This window comes from Phacochoerus africanus, chromosome 1 (assembly GCF_016906955.1).
Source record: "Phacochoerus africanus isolate WHEZ1 chromosome 1, ROS_Pafr_v1, whole genome shotgun sequence".
NCBI classification, from domain to species: Eukaryota; Metazoa; Chordata; class Mammalia; order Artiodactyla; family Suidae; genus Phacochoerus; species Phacochoerus africanus.
This window is the reverse complement of record NC_062544.1, coordinates 101380182-101395337: the sequence shown is the minus strand read 5'-3', so window position 1 is coordinate 101395337 and position 15156 is coordinate 101380182. Positions and strand designations below refer to the sequence as shown.

General features: G+C 36.4%; 1 protein-coding gene across 18 annotated transcripts in view; it reads right to left on the bottom strand.

The window, feature by feature from the left end:
* Positions 1-15156, bottom strand: part of ARPP21 (cAMP regulated phosphoprotein 21) — a 154251-nt gene that overhangs the window by 93001 nt on the left and 46094 nt on the right. For 15 of the 18 annotated variants that reach the window (XM_047769941.1, XM_047769886.1, XM_047769819.1 and 12 more), the window contains exons 4-9: positions 15085-15126; positions 14113-14202; positions 10066-10210; positions 8545-8623; positions 7809-7868; positions 6949-7089 (exon numbers count right to left, since the gene is read on the bottom strand). In XM_047769941.1, coding sequence (XP_047625897.1) covers positions 6949-7089; positions 7809-7868; positions 8545-8623; positions 10066-10210; positions 14113-14202; positions 15085-15126 — 557 coding nt within the window. Of the gene's footprint in view, positions 1-6948; positions 7090-7808; positions 7869-8544; positions 8624-10065; positions 10211-12066; positions 13914-14112; positions 14203-15084; positions 15127-15156 lie in introns of those variants that run through there. The other 3 variants (XM_047769949.1, XM_047769956.1, XM_047769965.1) reach the window with 1 other exon arrangement.

Sequence of the window (15156 nt, the reverse complement as noted above, 5' to 3'; positions counted from 1 at the left end):
TCACTTCTAAGTATGACAATTTTTAACCCACTGTGTTCTGTGATGCTGGAGTTCTGCATCATAGGTTTGGTATTCATCTTAGTGGTAACATTGGGTTCTCTGTTTACTTTAAAAAAATAATTCAGTGTAAACAAGGATATTGTAAAATAAACAACAAAGAACTGTGTTTGTTTTCTTCTTGCTTTTATCATCATTTCAGAGTATTGATTCTATTAATGTTAATTCTTGTTTCCTAAACCTCAGTTACGGCTGAGTGGCAGGAGTAGTGGATTTCAGTCTTGATCTTCTGTGAATGGACCAGGTAAGATCAAGATATGAATCCACTTTCTTTTCTGTAAAAATAGTCTAGCTTTACCTAGAACATTGCAAGCCAAATAAATACATAAATAAATATTTTAAAAGTATTATCACTGCATATTACTACTTTTTTTATAGTTAAGGATATTAACATTATAGAAGATACAGGTATGTTTCATTTCCAACTTTAAGGTGTAATTTATAAATTCAACACACAAAGGCCCATAAATAATTTCAAGTTGTGAAAGGAACACACAACAGTTATTTTCTCTCCTTACAACTTTATGTCTGTCTCATCTACCAATTCTTATGTTCTCTGAGGAATTTGAGAATAATAATAGGAGATAATAAATTTGAGAGAAACGATATGGAGTTTAACCAGTGTTAATATATGTCTTAACTTGGAGCTGAAGTACTGTTTAAAGAACTGGGTTTTCTATTCAGTAAATATAACTTCATGGTTTTCCTGAGAGGAATGTGATTCTTCATTAGGTTTCTGACTTCTAGCTTCAAGTCCGATAATTTTCAATGCTATATCTAAAAAATGTGCAGAGTAGATTTATTCTGTTTAGAAATGACAGGATGCCAACCAACCACTCATAGATGTCCAAGAGGCACTTAAATAAATTGATGCTTGGTGCTCTTCAGAGGATTATTAAGCAAGCATCGTATCAGGAGGCGTCTCAGTTTATTCATGGTGCCACTCACATCCCTATCCAAAAGAGAAGAAATATAACAGATGTGGAAGGAAAAGCAGGAGATTTTTGGTTTGTTTTGGTATAAATCCACTTAGTCACCTGCAGAGAATGAAACTCTTTAGGGTCAAGAACTGATGATTCTCATTTTAAAACCTAGGCCCTCAGGAAACCAAGCAGCACATTGGCTCTGATGCCCTGTTGGCCACTCCTCCCTGGCCTGCCTGCCAAGAAGCTGGGAGTGCCCCTAGTCCTGCTCTTAGGGCAAACATTATCCACAACCTAAGGGGTTTTTGACAAAGTCAGCTGGGCTCAACTGCTTCACTTCTCTAGACAGGCTTTGTTTAGTGCAAGAACAAGTTTCACGGTTCTTGTGATTTACCAAATAGTCAGTTCAGTGAATCAGTCTTTTTGGAACAAACAAGCAAACTATCACAGTTACCATATACCATTCATCACTCCAGGTGAATGCCCAGGTCCACACTTCTTAGGAATCAGGGCATTGGGTTCCTGAGCACTGGACTCTTAAGGTGTCACTTCAAATCTCTGCCTTTGAGTCACTATTCTTGTTTCATGATTGTGGGGGCCTGTAACCTCTCTCCACAGTCGCTTTGCCATTTCTTTTCCTTGCTCTGCGCTCTTGAAATAGGGGATTTAAGTCAATAACAGTGGGAGGATATGAAAGACAAAAGAAAAGATATTTAAGAGATGACAACGTTTTAACATAAAATTATCTGGAACCAGCTAAACAGTTGCTCTGACAAACGCAAAGGCATTCAGGTACGCAGGGGACTCTCTTTGCCTATGACTGATCTTGGCCCTTTGTAAAACACTAGTGCAAGTAGATGGTTCCTTATCTCTGAATGATATGTTTGGACAACTTTTCTTGAGGAAGGAGAAGAAAAGAGGGAGGTGTACAAATTATCTAATAAAAGAACAATGAGTTGTTTTGGGCCAAACACACAGAAAAATAAGCAAAAGAGAGAAAGTAAAGATCAGAAAGAGAAACAGAGAAGAACATAGCTCCTTTATATATAAAAAAAGACCTGCATATTTGTAGCATTTAAAATTTTTTTTAAAAAAACTTCTGTTCAACTGTCAGTCTCAATCCTAAATATCAAGAAAGTAACCATGAAAGAGAATAAAGTGTGTTTATTTGTAATTCTTTGTAATTAATTTTTTACAAATAAACTTTTACAAACAAACTTTACAAATATCACTTGCAGTACGAAATGGCACAGACCCTAATACCTCTGTCCCGGATTTCCAAGGGGGCTTTTTTTAATGTTGCCACATAATTTAAAGAATTCCAACAGAAAAAATGTAAAAGTCTTAGAGAATAAAATGCATTTCTGGCAATCAACAGGAGAAAAAGAGCCCAATGAAAGCTGAAAAAAAAAATCACCACATGGGGAAAATCTCAGCTCAAAAACTTTCATTATTTCAGCAAAATGGCAGGTGACATCCATCCACCTGTTCTTACCCTGGCTAGCTCCAAGAAGCAGCAAGGATGACTGGTGTGAGGGTCAGGTGACTTTCCTTTGCTAATTCTCTAAAGAGCATCAGTTCCCTGGGATGAAGGCACCTTTTTGGAGTGTATTCCACATGAACACAATTCTTATTTCCTACTGTCTCTGAACCACCACATCTTTAATCCCATACTCCTGTGCCTACGACATGAAAACATGCATTTGGACAACTGAATTGCTTGTAGCAGTAATTTCATAACAGCACAATGGATAGGTTCATCTCCTGCACTGACATTAGCCATAAATGTAGCCTTTTCACTCTTGAAAAAACAGACTGAAATGATAGAACGTTTACACTGAATGGGTATCACCTCCTCCCAAATAGCACATCTTTTGTTCCCCTAAATAGTGCATCGTGTAGCAATGATAAATAGAGAAAGTCTGGCTGGAACTATCTCATTGTAGGGAGTATCTATTATTTACTGATACCACTGAGTTAATCTTCAAAGAGACCTTTTCCCTTAATCATTGTTTCTTATTGGACAGCAAAAGACTCAAAGAGTATAAATACCCAACCAATCCAGGCAATTTTGAGGATTTTGCTCAAGACATTCTGGATGTTTTTGCTTTAAAGAGAATTAGATTATTTAAGAAAATTGTTCTTGGCATTAGACACATTGGTTTAGATCCCAACCATACTAATCATCGCTTCTTTGTAAGCCCAAAATTGGACCTGAGTTTGTGCTTAATTTTCTTTTGTAAAGCGAAGATCTAATTAGTTAGGTTAAAAATATTTTTAAAAATTGAATGAAATAATACACACTAGATAAAAGGTAAAGTACCCAGTGTAACTGAATAAACAGTAGGTAATGCTATTATAAGACATATGACCAAACGACCTGAGAAATCTGTCTTGAGAAAATTTTTTCCTATCATGAAAGGACAGATGTGTTGTATCTGAGGATCTTATGTAATATATTAGAAGTAAGTGAGGTACACACACATGTATATATATAATCCCCAGAGACTGCTGTTATGACTTAATTATTTTGAACTTTAGGTTCAGGTGAAGTTATTTTCTCTCCATGCAGAACTCAGTATTTTCAAGTCACGTTCTATAATTACTTGAACTGCCAATTATCTAGAAAAACAGGGATTCTGGAAATAAATCCCAGCCAATATGAAGCTGATATATATTCATGTCTGAAGAATACCTTATATGCCTATAGAGTGTCATTGAAAAAGAAAAATTAAAAATTAAATAAGAAAGCATTGTCTCTCCTTTAGCCTTTTAGTTCGTTTTTGTTTCCGCCATCCCATTTACATTTTTCTGCATTTCTTCTAAGCTATAGCGGCATTTAAAATATGCATTTTCATGTATTTCCTTTGGAGTAGCACAAAACTATATACACTGAAAAGGTATTTATAAAACAAAAAACCCCCAGTGAACCATCTGAGGAATTTCCAACTCAGCCACCCTCCTTTACAGAAATGGAAACATTTCCATCTTACTAGATATCCAAGTCAATACAGTTCCCACGGCCATCATTTGCCAGTTGTCCTGATAGCACAACTCTTACAATTTTCGGAGTCAAAGAAACAAGGCACCTGGAACTTGAATAGATGTTCCACTTGAAACCTTAACTCCATGAGAATATGGCAACAGACTTTAAACATCAAATATATTATTTTCCACAGAACAAAGTTTCCCCTTTGCTAAAACTGTCCAAACGTGATTCAGATCCTGAAAATGTGACTTGGTACTATTTGTAGAAGGCCAATAAATTCATTTCTCTTCCCTTGTCCTAAAGATATCAGCCTTCCCCATCCGCATCTCAACCCTCAGCAAGAGCCACTCAAAATAAGGACGGTCAGAGAGGTGGCTGGAATAGAACACTAGGACTTCACAGCTGTGGATTAAAAAATATTCAGCTCAGTGCTTCAGGAAATACCTTGATTGTCCATGACATACAGTCATTTCTCTTTTTGTTGAGGACTCACAGAGTGGGACTAATGAATGATGGGCAAGAGCAGAAACTAGGCAGAAATGGAACCAGCCCAGGCATTTTGTTGTAGTAATAATACCTAAAGACGTTCTGTGCACAAATTCTTCTTCCACTCTCCCTGAAGTCATAAACATGTGGGGTCCATTGGAAAGTGGCAATTAAAAACAAACAACCCCCCAAAATCTAGTGCTCTTTTAGAAGTAAATAAGTCTCAGAATATGATAATATGATGCTTTTTAGCAGAAAATAAAAGGTTTAAGGGACAAATTATGTCTGCTAGTTGTATTTGGAAACTTGTGAGAATCACAAGGATTTTGAAAAGAGCTGACTGATAGAACTTTCTGAAATAATGGGAATGTTTTCTATATGTTCTAATGTGTGCACTTGAAATGTGGCTAGCCTCACTGAGGAAGAGAATCCTAAAGCTTAAATTTTATTTAAATTTAATTAATTTAATTTAAAATGTAAATAGCCATGCCTAACTAGAGGCTACCATATTGAACTGAGCTAGTTTAGAGCCATCACTCAAAGTTTATCAAGAGTCTTTACACAGTGCTTCATTTTCTCCAAAACTGTTCTACACGGAAACAGGTCTCAAACATGTGTATTAATATTTATGACTACATGATTGCAAAATCAGGTGAATTAAAGATGAATGCACTATCTCTACTAGTTGAAACTGTATCAATCTACTTGATCTATGGGCTTTTCCATATCTGTTATGGCCTTACAGAGAAAGAGGGTAAAAACAAATTAAAAAGAGATAGTCAATGACTTCCCTATTTTGCCATCAGCATGTCCCTGCATTGTAGTGTCTGAAAGTCATAGGAAAAACAAGAATGGGGAATGAAAAACAACAACAGTGAGAACTAGGAATATTTGATGGAGATGGAAAATGTAAAGGATTAAAGGACAGTGACCTTTCATTCCTACCACTGTTCAGAATAGGAGGTCTGTGTGCCAACAATCAGATGAAGTGGAAAGCTCATCAATTTTAAGATGTAATTTGCCAGCACAGTAGAATGCAACCACAGGACCCAATAATTCTGAAGCTTCAAAGACCTGTAAACATTACCCATTACAAACTCTCCTGCAGATAAATAAGTAATTTGAAGCCCAAAGAAGTGACGTGCTCAGTGTCTCTGAGATAAGAGCCAACTTCGGTCCCACATCTCCCACCATGAGTTCTTTCCATTGAACACAGACTCAGCCTTGAGTAGACAAAGGGCCTCATCTCTGTCTCAACAAGTCCCAACCTCTGGTAAGTAGAAAATAACGTTTTAACCATGCTGCTGTGCTTGACACAAAAGTTCCCTTCACTAACAAAGCATTCCTAAAAACCATGCAATTTACACAATTTACCAAACACTGTGAAAAAGGAAATTACAATATACAAATGCTTTAAGGGAATGTTTTGCACAGGGACAGTTTTTCTGTTTAATGTGTATTTTTCTACAAAAGTGGCTTGTGCTGTACTTAAATGGGTTCAAGAGGGACAGTTCCAAATTTCCAAAGCAAATGACTACTCATCTCATGCTCTCTGGTGACTCAACAGGACCATGAAAAGAGAAAGATAGAAGCAAAGGAGCAAAACCAAACAACCAACCTCCTTTTAGAGCTAGAACTCAGATATAATCCAGCTCAAAACCTCTCATTTTACAGGTGAGAAAATTGAAATGGCAGATTTTAAATGACTTGTTTCAAGTTACACAGCTAGCAAATAAAAGAATTGGGTCTTAGAGGCAGACGTTTGTCTCCCAATGTGGAGTTTTTGCTACTCTGGAAACCACAATAAGATCAATGTCTTTAAGTCAGAAAAAGAAAGAAAAGGAAAATTATCCTGTATATATCATTGTTGTTTTAAAATATTATTTTTGGAGTTCCCGTTGTGGCTCAGGGGTTGACGAATCTGACTAGGAACCATGAGGTTGCGGGTTCAATCCCTGGCCTCACTTGATGGGTTAAGGATCTGGTGTTGCCCTGAGCTGTAGTGTAGGTCGCAGACGCGGCTTGGATCCCATGTTGCTGTGGCTGTGGTGTAGGCCAGCAGCTACAGCTATGATTAGACCCCCTAGCCTGGGAATCTCCCTATGCCATAGGTGTGGCCATAGAAAAGACGAAAAAAATGAAAAATAATAAAATAAAATAAAATATTTTTTACTTTTAATTCATTATATTTTGACATAAAATGTTCCATATTTTGTATGTGATCACAGGCATTATAGATTGAAGAAAGAAAACTGTTTCAGGAGTTGTGTAAAATATCAGGGAATAAATACATTTTATTGCCTAAATTTTATCAACTTTCCTGGTCCTCAGATAATCTTCTGCAGAAAATGCCACACTACTGCTGATAAGAGCAAGAGATAAATAACACTGCACATTTCAAATGCCATTTGCTTTGAATTTTATACAGTGTTCTTATAAATGAATCCACGAGAGAAAAAGAAAATGCTAAATAAATATGGAGATGGGGCTTACATTCTTGTGTTGCCAGTCTTGTTGATGATAACAGATTTCCCTGTCTGATCCACATTGTGATCCAACCCAAAGTAAGCTGCCACACGATGGACAAGCATCCTCTGATAGGATGACATCTGAGGAAACTTTTTATAGTGATTACTGGAAAGGAAAACAAGAAACAGCAGAATCAGCATTTTTGTTTCTGGCCTGCAGTACATTTTATAGGTACGCACATAAAGTCATTTCTTTTTCATCCAAACCATTAGGCTTATTTCATTTCTGGCATCACTTGATGCTTGCATTTCCAGACAAATTTTTCACTTATAGATTTATTGACTGAGTTACAATAAGTGCTTTTTGTTTCATAGTTGCACATTTTTCAAACCACAAAGAACTTAAGGTCCATTGGAAAGTATTCAGTTTTAGTTGAGGATACCTTATCAAAGGAGCCAGACACAGGACAAATTATATAACATGGGACAGCAGATGCCTATCTGGAGATGTGTCATTACATGGTTGACACTAAAAGCAGCTCCATTATTTCCAGGCATAACTGACTACAGCCAGCTGGATCCCATTAAAAAACTATAATAAAAATGAAAAGGGTCACTTCTTGTTACTGCTACTCTATGCTAATCAGTGGCCCCCTGTTTATGGCCATTTTGTCAGGAACTTAACAAGCAGGAACACACTTGGTCCAAGCAACAATTCCCATCATCATACAGCTCCTAACTCCAATAGCATCTCTATTAAACAAGTCAGCAAATATATTAAATAATGTTTTAGCTATTCCTAAATTGTTCCAGAATGAATAATTAAACCCAAATACCAAACTGAGACACATCAGATTAATGAACCAGTACTGCAATTTAACATACTTGTTGTCACCAATGAAATCAATAATTTCCTGCTCCATTTTCAAGAGTATCATCCTGTCTCTGCAAAATAAATGTTAAAATGAAAAGGTTTTATGTACTTTCATTCCCAAAGACTTCAAAAGTTCATTTATATGTATGGAAAAGATTGTTTAAATGCATATGGCTACAAATCAGTATCCAACTCTTCTGGAATATGTTATCCATACACCTATAATTCTGTTCTGCTAAAAGATTATATCTCACCGCATTTGTTAAATATTTTGTAATACTGAAACTTCTGTAGTTTTTAATGTTAATTAAGATATGCAAGGTATTAGGCCTATAACACACATCAAGTAAATTGTATGTTTTAAATTAACTGGAAACTAGAACAAAGCTAAGCCCAAGTAGATGGTTCTATAACTGCACTGAAGAATATTTGGTTAATTTGACATTGATTCTCATTCTCAACTTTTCCCCTTAATGAGTATCTCTTTGTGAAGAGAAAAGCAGAACTTGTAAACTATACTTTATTCATTGGGTAACTATTCAGGAATTAAAACCATCTGTACTCAGTAAACATGCAAACTCTTAGCAGAAAAGAGAAAAAGTACAAGATATACAAGAGATAGTACAAGACAACAGAGAAGGTATCTGCCTCTTACAGATCCCTTCCTAGAAACATTTGGATTAATGACTTTAATTGTAATACTCTACATGACTCTTCCAAAAATAAGAGGTTTATTTAATAATTTACCTGGAATTATTCTTTAATGTGTTAATCAGAAACTCGTGTAAGTCTATGCCTGTAGAATCCGTATATTCTTGGCTGCAATCTGAAACAAATAGGAGGACGGAGTTGTCAGAAATGCTAATGGGGCGGTAGGGTGAAAAAGGTTTTCCCAACCTTCTATTTCCCTGATGCTCAGGTAAATTTTAAATGAAGCTATTCGTGTGAAGGATACATGTTACAAAACTAGCAACCTGGCAATATTACATCAGAATGAAAATTAGATCCGGTGATTGAGAACATCCCGTAGATTCTAATCATGGAAAGACCCAACTGTCAGAGGAGAGGAAGGAGGCACAGACTGGGTGGGTGGATGGGTGGAGTCAAATATCATGTGTTCATTCTGTGCTGTCAATCGGCAAGGGCATGACCTCCCTGTGACCATGACAGTGACAGGTACTCCCAACCCACAGAGAGAGTTCTCAAGAGTCTGAGATCCCCCAGCACACTCTCTTAAAATCATGAAGGCAAAAACTCAAGGTTCTATTACAAGACTGTCTAAATATTAATCAATACAAAGTATAGGAGGGCACTAAATATTTCCAAGCCTTTCAAATCTTTGATGCTTAATTTCCAAAAGCTTAATTTCTAAAGCTAGTTTAGGAACCTGCACTTCTTCACTCTTGGATACACTTTGGTTTTAGATATTTAGCAGCAGAGATAATCATTATAAGCAGATATATGGTTATAGAGCATAATATGAGAAGTAGTTGTCATTTCTCAACTGGTCAGATGCTCTATTCTCTCTCAGTTGTTTTAAAAAATAGTCTACTGCAAAGCTATTTATTCATGGAATTCTTCATTTCAAATTAGTTTTGTTTTTTCTTTTTGTTTTAGTTTAACATAATTATATGTAAGGCAACAATTGATAAGTTTGAATTTTAGAGTTGGTATTTTAGAAGGCATGACATCCGGGCAAGACTTTTTATTGAAGTCCGAGTGTGTACATTTTAAAAGAGATATTATGAGACAGTATATGGGTTGCAGAGACCAAATGCATCTGTGCCAGATAAAAGGTTAATATGTATTCCACTGACATGGACATATACACCTGTGCTTCGGGGATAACATCACTCATCACCTATACTGAGAATTTCTAACCCACTATCTGTCTTTTAAGATAAAACGTAAAACTGGGTATCATTCCTGTTCATCAATTCCAGTTAGCTGGACTAATAAACCTGAATTTAAGAACTGACTTATACTTTCTCCCTTGTATAAACTTCTCATTGAAAACAGAAGATCTAAATGAATATCCAAAGAAATAAGTGATCCTAAAAAAAAACCCCTTTCTAGATACACAAAATGACACCATGAACAGAAAAAAAAATCAAGTTCACACCATCTTTTACACACACATACGTACACATACAAAATTATATATTCAGAGTTTGGTGAGAGGTGAATACACGTGTAAAATCTAGAATGTATTCTGTGACTATTTCTGTGTCCAAACTGAGTAAGTTAAGGAAACATTTTCACATTCACCTTTTGATAACATTCTGATCTTGGGTTTTTCAGAGGTTTTATCTTTGTTTTTATCCTTTTCTTTTTCTCTTTCAGAGTCATCTTTCCTAGATTTATCATCCTCTTGCAGGCTGGGAAAACTGGAAAGCTGTAAATGAACTGATTCCTGTTGGGGAAAAAATATAATAATTTAGGGCCAGATTTAAGATCTCTGTCTGGTTTCCATTTTGCATAGAGATTATTAAGAACGGAAAATGAAAGCCAGGTGTAGATTTTTTTTTCTTAAATGGTAAAAAATTAAACCTGACAGAAAAATAATTGCCCTTTTTAAGGTGAATTAAACTTCAGAATTCAATGGAAGGTCATGAGAAATATCTAGAATTAAACCTTTGCCTCATGAATATTTATCTCAAGCAAGTTAAATTCCCGTAGATCACAACTCTTATTTTCTCTACAGGTTTATTATTCTAACACCTAGGAAAAATTTTATTTATCAATAAGCTTGCATCACAGCTACTATCATGTCTCAAGAGAAAAAAAAAGAGGCTTCTGCAGTTCTTTTCTATAATTCCTTGTAAGGAGAAGTTGGCACAAACACAGACAGACAGATACTACGAATCATAATTACAGAAAAAAAACAGACATAAATAAAGGCCATAACAGCCAATTTATAATTAAAATTGTTTTAGAACCACATCAACAATGATTTCTATCACTATGAAAAACCACGACATATAATTGAAGGAGTCCTAAGTCTGGATTATCATCATACATTGTTTACAAAAGCTATAAATAAGTCATCATAATATATGGTTACAAAAATCACTGCCTTTTAGAAAAGGTAGAAAATAGGACTATGTTTTTCATCAACTATATATAAACAATTTTAATTCTAGCATCAGATAATCCTTTGCAAAATATAAGACTCTCTTGAACTGATGCTTGGTTGACCATTTAGAGTATTGGGACTGGATCTACTTTTATATTTATTTATTTTGCACTGAAAACAGATCATTTTGGATTAACTCATGTTATCAGCCATTTGGTCGATAGCATGTTCACTGTTTTGAAGAAGAATGAGCCAAATTATGTTTTTCAGTTTTATGAAAAAACTATGCTATGATTAAAACTATGACAAATGAGCCAACATTAAGCCCACTGGTTCTTATGTAAGAGATCATCTGATGGGAAAGCTTTCTTCTACCAGCGACATTAACATTTATGATGTAGGGAAAAGATATTCCAGTGACTAATAGTGTTTCTCACTGAAAACTAAACTAATGCTCCTCTGCACGTGACTAAATTGATGCTTCTACATCCTCAAAATCATGGCCCATCTGGGATTCTTAATGGTTCTTGGTAAACCTAGCTAATCCAACAAGCAGAAAATAAAAGTCCTCCAAAGCCAAATTTCTTTTTTGGAAAGGGCTCCATTGTGTATACTGGGCTGGAATAAAAAGTCACCATTGTTGAAAGATGCATGATATAGAGGATGAACTAAAACAGTCTCATGGTAAACATTTATCTTAACCAGGTTTCCCAATATCCACGTTTATCCTGGGGTTGGACATATACAAAATATGTAAAACTGAGTGTAACTTGATTATAAGGTCTTTTATCATCTTTTATCACATGATGTGGGACAGAAATGTCTCAGTATGCAAAGATTCAGGCAGACTTTAGTTTAGGGTAACAACTTGCTTCCATTTGCTAAGGAAACAGCTGGAACAGTTCTGGCTCAGGATTGGGATTTGACAGTTGATCAGGAGAGGAAACAGGGTACCAGGCCCTGGGAGTGGTCTCACTGCTTCTTCAAAACCAATTGAACCATCCAGCCTCAGTAAGTTGGAATCTAAAAATCAAAGAGGCTTGGAAATACAAAGCAAGAGCAGAGGCTAAAGGACATCATTTACAAGAAAATGTACAAACTCATGCCATGTGTTGACAAATACTATACTCAGAAAAATACCTGTCTTTTCTCCACATTATGGTGTTGAAAGAACACACAAAAGTGCTATAGAGTTGGTAAAAAACAATCTGTTATTTTTTAATATTTTTATTGATATGCTCAATAATAAAATACAAGTGTTAATAAATACATTGGTACAGGATAAGTTTATATCCAACAACAGTAAAAGAATGATTCAAGTTGCAGTAGTACACTGATAGGTAAAGAGTATAACATTAGAAAAGCAAAACTCCTTTAACTTAAGGACAGAATGAACCATCCGCTATGGGTCTGAGATCAAGTAATACAGGTAGCAAGAGTTTTTCCCACGCAGGAAAATGAAGGCAGTTTTCCAAATACTGTGAATATACAAACATTGGGGAAGCAATACAATCCAAATACTGTATACTTCGGCCAGTGGTCTCTGGGATTCAGTTCCCATACTCTGTAAGTGCTGCTGGTACCTAATGAAGGCATTGCACACGAGCTCAAAGGTCTGTGTCTTTAGTCTCTAAAAAAGTAGCATGGCCATTGCTTATCTGTGTGTCTGGGTATTTTCTATTGGCCCCCTGCTCCCACCACACCTCAGCCAGTCCAAACGGAGGCTTGCCAGTTCTAATTCTCTCCTACAAAACTAGTCTTGGTGACACAGCTTGGAACCAGCAGGAACAAAGCACCGTTTGCCTCGTATTTCTCTGCACCAATTGCATGGAGAAACTAGACTTAGGTCTAGACAGGTACTATGATACAGGTGATCGCTTAAAAAATTTCCTCCTGGTACCTTGTTAAATGGAATAACAAGCAGGTGAAGTCTGTAAAGGCTGTCCTCCTCTGCCTGGCATGAGGAGTGGGGCATCACTGGGACATTACTTCTCCCAGAGTCTGTTATTCTGCAGGGTTCATGTATATCGTGTGCAGTACACTACAAGCCATCAATCAGCGCTGAATAATATAAGCCATGATTTTCACATTATCCCCCCTCTCCAATCTCCATTAAAAATAGAAGCACAAATAAAATGCTGAACAAAAGCCACACATTTCTCAGAGCCCAAGTAAAAGAAAGCTTGTGTAGGAAACAGTGATGGCTACTGAAAGCTAGCCCGCCCAGGCTTCAGGACATGGGTGGCCTGTTAAGGAAATGAGGCTAGGGGAAAAAAAAATACCCTTAGGACAATAATCTATAAGGGATTTATTTTTGGTCCTTTTGAAGAAAGTGCTCTCGATGCTCTCTGAATCCATGAGGAGAATTTAGAGTATTTTAATTAAAGTAAAAAGGGAAAAGCAAAACAAGGCTCAACAAAAATAATGATATATTAATCAATTTTTTCCTCCTCTGGGCTCAGATAAATCATTTTACTTTTGTCTCAACTGCTCGAAGCCTTTGATAAAATAAGGAAAAATTCTAAGCAGCAAGACCATTTTTATAAAAGTTAATATGATGCCTAAAAGGCAAACAAAAATAAATATGATGTGAAGGTTCCCATTTTGTCACAGAAGAGTTTTGTTGGAATTTGAATTTTTAGAGTTTAATAGTCTTGCTGGAAGGAGCAAAAATAGGTATAAGGATATGCAGCAATATATTAAATATCTTAACTTAAATTCACCATCATCTCAGATTTATTTCTGGGCAATTTTTCCAGGATTGAGAAATCTCACCAAAGGCCATAAATGTATGTCTCCAAAGCTCAATGCACCTTATTCACTATTTCTAAACTTTCATAAGAGCCAAGATTTGTGTTTTTTATAGGCAAGTGCATATTGGGGAGGTGAGAGGTAGGAAGGAGATGGGACACTTAGGATTATATTTGGTTCAGTCTTATCAAGAGAGAGCCTTTGAGGAAAATCAGCACTACCGGGCTTACATTTTAAGTTTTAATCTAAATTCTTTTGAATTCCTTTCCACTTGCAGTTTTCAGAGAGTCTGGAAAAAAACAAATGTAATACTTTGTGACAAACTGTTTAACTATTTATAATGTCTCAGAATCAGGGGATGAAGCCAGAAAACTTTTCCTTCTTCAACTGATTTTGCTCCCCCAAAATACTATTTAATGCCAAATCAATGCTCATGCACACAAAGGCAGATCCCATCATGCAATGACTGATAATGACAGGGGCTGTACCTGATCCTGAAGACTCTCCCCTCCTGGTCTGGCTGAGGACTCTTCACAGACAGCAAGGCTGCGAGTTAGTTTACCTTTCCCTGCTCCTGACTGAGAAGGGGAAAGAAACGGGAAGGAAAGGAAAAATAAAGAAAACAAACACAAAATAGCCTCAGGCTGTCAAATCACCTCTGCCTTCTCTGACATTCCCAAATAAGATTTTTTAAATCAACCTTCAAATCCTCTTCTCAGTGCTGTCTACACTGGCTCCAAGCATCATACCCCTGGGGTTGATGGGGATGCAGTGTCTACACTGGCCCCAAGCATCACACTCCTCAGTTGATGGGGATGCAGTGTCTACGCTGGTTCCAAGCATCCAAGCAAGCATCATACCCTTATGTTGATGGGGATTCAGGTAGAGAAGAATGGGAAAGGATAAATTTAATTAAGGAACAGTCTTGTCAAACTGTGCCCATCACACTGGAAGCATACAAAGAGTGCAGTCCTGCCATTTCATGAAAATATAAGGAGAAAAAGACAATAAAAATTAATTTCTACTAAAACTGAGATTGGAAGTGATTTGACTGAGAAGGTATTTTAAAAGTTGAAGACTGTGTCCTAAACACCAGAACCTTTTCACTTCAAGGCAGAAACCAACTGGGCAGACTAAAACATTTCCCCCAAACTTGATTTAAAATGAAAAGAAAACAAGCAGCTAATCAATTTTGTAAAGCACTGTCAAATCTGCCAGTTTGCAAACAGGATCAAACACACACATTGTAGCTATGTGAACCCTAAATACTTTAATTAAAAAGCATAAAGAGCCAGAAAGAAAGAGAGGTGTCAACAACAACCCCATTAAAAGCAGGCAGCACTGGTACAGCCAAGGTCCACATACAACCATGTGAACTGCCGGCAAATCTTCTAACCCAGATGTGACATGAACAATTGATAACCATGATATCAGGTCAATGTAGAATTCTAGAACCTTACCTTGGATTTTCTTCTCTCTTGGTTCTGAGCCGCCAGCCGCCTCTGTATGTTAGAAACAAAATAACAAACATA